This window comes from Prionailurus viverrinus, chromosome E3 (genome assembly GCF_022837055.1).
Source record: "Prionailurus viverrinus isolate Anna chromosome E3, UM_Priviv_1.0, whole genome shotgun sequence".
Taxonomy (NCBI): Eukaryota; Metazoa; Chordata; class Mammalia; order Carnivora; family Felidae; genus Prionailurus; species Prionailurus viverrinus.
In genome coordinates, this window is record NC_062576.1 from 41,192,295 (window position 1) to 41,198,672 (window position 6,378).

The following is a 6,378-nucleotide window of genomic DNA, read 5'->3' on the forward strand; positions in this document are numbered from 1 at the left end:
GGACAGCTTTCACCCAGCTCCCAGCTTGGCTCCGCGCCAGCGCCCGAAAAATGCCGCCAGCCACCCAGAAACCCGCTCTGGGATTCGCCTGGGAGGAAACCATGGCCCCGAATCTGGACCCGCTTTGCCTGCTGAATAGGCCCCTGGGGAAAGAAGACACTGGCGGCATGGCCAGCTTCCTGGGGCCTCTGAGATCCGTTCAAATCCAGACACAGCCCCTGCAGGGGGCGGGGGGGGGGGGGCCTGGCTGTGCCCCAGGGTTGAAGCGTTGTCTCTGCCTTCCATGGGGCTCCGGATGCCCACATCCTCTGAGGAGGGCTCGGGGTAGACTGCACTCCTGCCTCCGCCAAGGCCCTCGAACCAGACCCCGTTCTCTCGGAGCCCCCGTCCGCCAGGCTTACGGAAAAGCAACACACAAAACGCAGCCTGAGTAGATAAAAAGCTTTTTTTTTTTTTTTTTTTAATTTTATCAAATTGGTCTGTACAAAAGTTAGCGTTGCTTGGTCAGAAAGTAGCCGAACACAGCAGGTAAGTGACAGCGGAAGCCCAAACTCCACGCGGAACAACGGATTTTGCGTAAAAATGAGTTTGCTGTAGTTCCCTGCCCCCACCCCCAAAAAGAGATATGCAAAACAAATTCTCTTTTTTTTTTTCTAGAAAAAGGTAGGAAAAAGTAGAAAAAGTAAAAAGAAGCAACTTCTCGGATGTCTTCAAATGTACAAAGTTTTAAAGGCACAAGTTTCCATGAAGTAGGCGATTACCGTTGGTCGGCACGCAGCGGAAGCAGGTACGCGTCAATCGGGTATTATTCGTCTAAAGCTAAGACTCTAAACACTTAGTGGAGAAGGTTTTAGTTTCACAGCTTGTAGGTGGCGTCTGGGTCCTAAGAGCCGAGATTCATGTGCCTCTCCAGCCACCCTGTCCCCGGCTTGGCACCGTTGTGAGCAGGGGTGGAGCCCAGGGACACCCATGCCCTCTAAGCCTCGACCTCACACGGGTGCCACGGCACCCCCAACCCGGGCACAGACATGACGAGGCAATCCCTTCTCCCCGCTCAGGGTCCCGGCCACCTCCCCGGGGCCTGGAGCCCCAGGGCCCCCACCCCACGTGTCCTCCTGGCCCTGGAGCTCAGCAACCCGGCCTCCGTTTTGTCTGAAATCCTACTTTCTGCACAAATTACTTAATTAAAGATAAAATAATACAGAACATAAATACGTTTCAACAGCTTCCAAAACAAATCGAACGTGTTTAAGCTTCAAAAACAAAACTTAAAAAATAAAATAAAATGAAACGAGGGAAGCGTTAGTCCCAGCCAAACCTCGCTGGGTAGAGCCTGCGTTGTGGGAGCCCCTCGGAGCTGACGGGCTGGTCCCGAGAGGTGCTCCCCCAGACGCATTCTCGCCAGGCTGCGGATGCCGCTGGTCCCGTGGGCTCCCGGCGCGAGGCTGGCGGGGACCCCGGGAGACGGGCGGCCGGAGCCCCCGCGCCTCGTCCCTCCTTTTTGTTTTGTGCTGTGGCTGCCTCGGCTCCACTGAGATGCAAAACCAAGGGGCTGCTGTCTGCAGGGAAGAGGGCCCGACGGCCGTCCCCCGCGCAGTCACCAGTCACCGCCAAGAGCCAGAGACAAGGAAAAGAGGGCTTTGTTGGCCGAAGGGAGCGGGGAGATCTGGAAGCAACGGGGCGTCGGGCTCCAAGCGTGGCTGCCCGCAGACGTCAGCAGGCCCTTGCCCGGAGCCGCCGTCTCCTCTCCCTCTGCCTCTGCACCCCTTCCGGAAGACCCGAGGCTCTGTCTTTGCTGAGATAAAGGTTCTCCCTCTCCGACGCCAGTCCCCCCCACGGGCCACGGCGCCCTCAGGGTCTGCTCAGGGTAGTATACACAGGCTGGTCCCAGTTGCCGGGCGGGCTGTGGGCGGGCGGCACGGAGAGGCCGCTGAGCAGGGGCGAGGCGTAGGGCCGACGGGAAGGGTGGAAGTAGGGGCACTGGTAGAGGCTGGACGGGCAGCCGGGGTACGGGCTGTAGTAGCTGGGGGCCTGCAGGTCGGCGTAGTCGCACTGCGAGCTGGCGAAGGAGCTGGCGGCCGCGGCCGGGGCCGCCGTGGTGACGCTGGCCTGGCCACTGTAGGAGCCGTAGTCGGCGCGGCCCGGGGAACCGTGCGACTGGTCGCCGTAGTGGCTGGGGCTCAGCTGCTCCGTCTTGATGTGCGGCCGCGGGGGGCCCGTCTCGGTGGGCGACGCCGAGGCCGACGGGGCTCCCTTGTGGGCCCACACAGGGGACGCCCCGAGGCCGGCTGCCCCCGAGTGTGAGTAGGAGGCGCCCCCGTAGGAGCCGGCGGCAGGCTGGCCGGGCTCCGCGGGCAGGGCCGAGTGGCCGTTGAGGGGCAGGTACTGGTCGAACTCGTGCACGTCGAAGGTGTCCATGTTGCCGATGACCTCGCTGCTCAGCTCTGAGATGTCCACGTTGCTGAAGTCGATGTTCTGGCGCCCGCTGTCTGCCAGACGGCGGCCTTCCGGCTTCAGCTCCGGCTTGCCCCCGTGGTGCAGGTCCGTCTTGGGGGTGGTGGGCGGGGTGGGCGGCCCGTGGGTCTGCCCTGGGGACAGAGCACATTTCAGGCATGAATGCCCCTTCTGTGGGGGGCCGGCCGGCTGGCGACGCACACCCAGGAGGAAAACCAGCCCGCTGACTGCCGCAGGTAGAAATCAACGGCTTTTTGTTTCTGTACGTTTCCCAGAAATTCCAGCAGAGCCAGACCCAGACCTCACTGCTCGGCCGAGGAAATTCCGTTAAGCGCTGTTCTGCAGGAAGAGCTGGGCCACGGAGGCCCCCGCGCCTACCCCAGAAGACCAAGGTGGGGGAAAGGAGAGGAAGTGCCCGGCCCCTTGCACGTGACCACAAGGCCACGCACACAAAGCTCACTCTCCCCCAGGCTCACGGCGGTAGCCAGCTTCCCGGGGACTGACTGCTCGGCTGGCCGGGGCTCCCCCCCAGCCCGTCTGATCTTGAGGCTGGGCTGCTGACCACCGCACAGGGGACACGAGTGAGTGCTGGGTCAGCACCCGCAGAAAGGCCAGGGGAAGCAGAAACGCCTCCAGGCGGAGCAGAAAACGCCCACGTCATGCGGCACCCGACCAGGGAAAAGTTGTGAGGACGTCAGGGCTCAGAGGGGGCTAAGCAGACCCCCGTGAGCACGGGGGACCTTGGGGCGACGCGGACACCAGCCCTGGGAGCAAGCCCCTGCTCCCCACCCCACTGCTCATCTCACAGCGGATGCCTGACCCCCCACTTCTCCTGCTGGGGCAGGCAAATGCTGTGGGGCCCCAGGCGCCCACCTGTGTGGTCGCCGTGGTGGTGCGCGTCACCGAGGCCCGCGTCCGCCTTGTACACGGCACCGCTGGGATGGGGGCCCAGCTCGGCTCCGGAGTCAGAGTCGCCCTGGCCTGCTTTCACGCTCTTCCTGCGGCGCGGCTGGTACTTGTAATCCGGATGGTCCTTCTTGTGCTGGACCCGTAGCCGCTCCGCCTCCTCCACGAAGGGGCGCTTCTCACTTTCGCTCAGCAAGCTGCAGCACCAAGGGCAGAGGTGGCACAGTGAGGGCACCCACGCCGGCCCCCCCCCCCCCGACGCCCACAGGGAGGCCTGTGTGTGCTCCCGCACCTCAGCAGGCACCAGGCGGGCGCCCCCCTTTCTGAGGACGGGGGCTCGGGCCAGCGAGGACTTCTGGTGAGGGTCAAAGGAACGTGCTGGAACGAAACCCAAAGCTTTCCATCTCCATCATCTTCTTACTTCCCTCTGCCCCCAGACTGTGTAAGTCCCCTCCCTTTGGGGCTTTCTAAAGCAGGCGGGGGAGGAGGCAGAACCCAGCTGAGAACACACGGTGGATCAAACGAGGCTTCCAGGGAACGAGCAACTAGCGGGGAGGGACTCCGTGGGCATCTGGGCTTCCCAGACCTCCGGGAACACTGGCTAAACCGGTGGTCCTCGCTGAGGCTCACAACACACGCCGGGCCCCTCAAACCCTTCCAGGAGCTCACCTCCAACTGCCTGTGGGACAGGGCACAGAGGACATCCGTGCAAACTCCCAGGGCCCGCTCACGAGGAGAGGGGCAGGAGACGGGAACCGGCGCCCGGAACCCAAAGCCATCCATGTGAACCCAAGGAGACCCCCCCGCCCTTGGTGGGGACGGGCTGCTCTGAGCAGCAAGCAGCCCTGCTGTGGCCCTACTTTCTGCACAAGCGTCCGGTTCCACCATGCCCAAGTGAGCACAAAGCATGCTTGTGCCCGACCACTCTTGCATCCCCAGGCTTTCCTTGCCGAGGGGCGCAGCGCGGGCAGACGATGGAGCAGCTGTCGGGAAGGTGCCGGCGGGGCAGACGTGCACCCCCTTCGTCTGCCTTGACTTCTTGCACATGGTGGTCAGAGTGGAGGGGAGCCCTTTAGAAAGAGGGGCGCCTCCAGCCAGCACCACCTCGCCTGATACCGTGTCCCGCTTCTGGACAGAAGCCACCTTTCCTCAGGGAGGCACAGGCCTCGGGCTTGGGGGCCAATCCCAGGTGGGGTCCCCCTCTCGCAGGCTGTTGGCGGGAGGGAGTGCGCTAGGGCTTGCGTGCTCGCCCTGCAGCCCTCTGTGGCCCCGACCACCTGCGTACCCCGGGGGGGGGGGGGGCAGTCAACGAGGCCGGAGGGCGGTTGTCCGCTGGAACTCGCCCTGGGAACAGCCACTGGGAGCAGAGCCGAGGCCGGGCGCGGGGCCACCTCCAGAGCCCCTGCGAACCCCAGGACCCCCTCCGGCCCGCCCGCGCGGCTGGGGCTCCCGTCCCCGCCCCCGGGGCCTGGGGACAGCGCACTCACCGCCACAGCTTGCCCAGCGTCTTGCTGAGCTCCGCGTTGTGCAGGTGCGGGTACTGATCGGCCAGCTTGCGGCGCGCCGCCTGCGCCCACACCATGAATGCGTTCATGGGCCGCTTCACGTGAGGCTTGGCCTTCAGCGCGCCGCCGCCACCGCCGCGCACCGGCATGGGCACCAGGCTCCAGTCGTAGCCCTTGAGCACCTGCGACACGGCGTCGCGGATGCAGGCCGGGAAGCGTTCGTCCGCCGCCTCGGCCGCGTCGCCCCGGCCGCCGCCCCCCGCGCCCACCGCGCGGCCCAGGCCCTCGGAACCGGCAGGCGACGGCGGCGCATCGGAGTCCGAGTCCTCCACGTGCGACATGGAGCTGGCGGTGCCGGACGGGCTGCAGGGCGGCTGGGCACGGGCCTCGCTCATGTCCAGCATCGGGGCCGCGCGCGGAGGGGCGCGCACCGGGACCCGCGGGGCCGCTGCTCGGACTGCGCTGCGGCCGCTCTGGGACCCGAGGTCGCCGCGCGGTGGCCCGACCTGCGTGCCCCCTCCGCCGCCGCCGCCGGCGCCGCCACAGCCCGACCCCGGCCCCTCCGTTGCCGCCGCCGCCGAAGCTCCGTCCCGGCGGAGGACCCGCAACAAGTTTCTTTAAGTGGCGGCCGCGAGGCTCCGCCCCCTGCCCGGGTCCCCATTGGCCCGCGCGCGCCCCGCTGCCCCCGGGGGGCGGAGCCCGGCTGCCCGCCCCTCCCCCACACGAAGAAAGTGCCGCGGTTCCCTCTGCGCCCCCGCGCGCCCCTCCCGGCACCGCCCCGCGCCGCGGGCCCCCTTTCCAGCAGGGGCGGGGAGGGAAAGGGGTCTGGGACCCGGAACGGCGGAGCGCTCCGGGTGCCTCTGCCGGGCGCGCGGCGGCTCCTGCGCGTCCCGCCCTCGGGCCCCCTCGCCCAGCCCGAGAAAGCCCGCTCCGCGGGGAGGCGGGTCCGCCAGCGCCTCGCCACAGCCGGTCCTGAGCCCCGACGTCTCGCCCGCAAACCCGAGGCGCCGGGGTCAACTGCCGCCAGCCCGCGGCCCCGGGCAGGGTTGGCTCGGCCGCGTAGCTTCAAAGCCCGGGCTTCCCGCCCGCAGGGCCGGCGCGCCGGACAGGATCCTCCAGCGCGCCCTGAGTTTGCGCGCCGCGCACGTCCAGGTAAAGCGCGCCCGAAGGCCGCGCCCCGAAGCTGGGCGATCCCTGGTCCCCCGCCCTGTCCGGGTGTGAGCGGAGAAGGCGCGGGCGGGGGCGCGGCCCCAGGAACCAGGCAGCGGAGGGGGGGGGGGCGGGAGCGATGGGCAGGGACTGGGCTGACCCTAGCTGTGAGTCCCTGGGGCCGCCGGGCGGATGGCGTGGCCGGACGCGGGGGCCTCGGGCCTTCCGGGCGTGACCCGGAGCGGGGGGGGGGGGGGGGGGTGGCAGCGCCGAGGCCGTCGGGCGGGCGGCCCTGGGTGGTCTGGAGAAGTGAGGGCCGCCTCGGGCGCCTGCAGTGGAGGAGATGGGAGCGCCAGCCAGGAGG

At 67.3% G+C, this 6,378-nt stretch overlaps 1 protein-coding gene across 1 annotated transcript; it reads right to left on the minus strand.

Moving 5' to 3' along the window:
- Positions 1 to 431: 431 nt before the first annotated feature.
- SOX8 (SRY-box transcription factor 8) lies at positions 432 to 5,269 on the minus strand. The gene is made up of 3 exons (XM_047838794.1): positions 4,848 to 5,269; positions 3,328 to 3,557; positions 432 to 2,588 (listed from the first exon to the last, which is right to left on the minus strand). Exons 1-3 carry the CDS (start codon positions 5,267 to 5,269, stop codon positions 1,852 to 1,854), a joined length of 1,389 nt encoding a protein of 462 aa, XP_047694750.1. The 3' UTR covers positions 432 to 1,851.
- Positions 5,270 to 6,378: the final 1,109 nt, after the last annotated feature.

What these genes read in the sequence shown, in the direction of transcription:
- SOX8 (XM_047838794.1), bottom strand. Translation starts at nt 5,269, where the DNA reads ATGCTGGACATGAGCGAGGCCCGTGCCCAGCCGCCCTGCAGCCCGTCC. An exon ending in ACGCTGGGCAAGCTGTGGCG is followed by an intron (nt 3,558 to 4,847) that starts GTGAGTGCGCTG and finishes TTGGTGCTGCAG; the next exon opens with CTTGCTGAGCGAAAGTGAGA. An exon ending in CCACCACGGCGACCACACAG is followed by an intron (nt 2,589 to 3,327) that starts GTGGGCGCCTGG and finishes CTCTGTCCCCAG; the next exon opens with GGCAGACCCACGGGCCGCCC.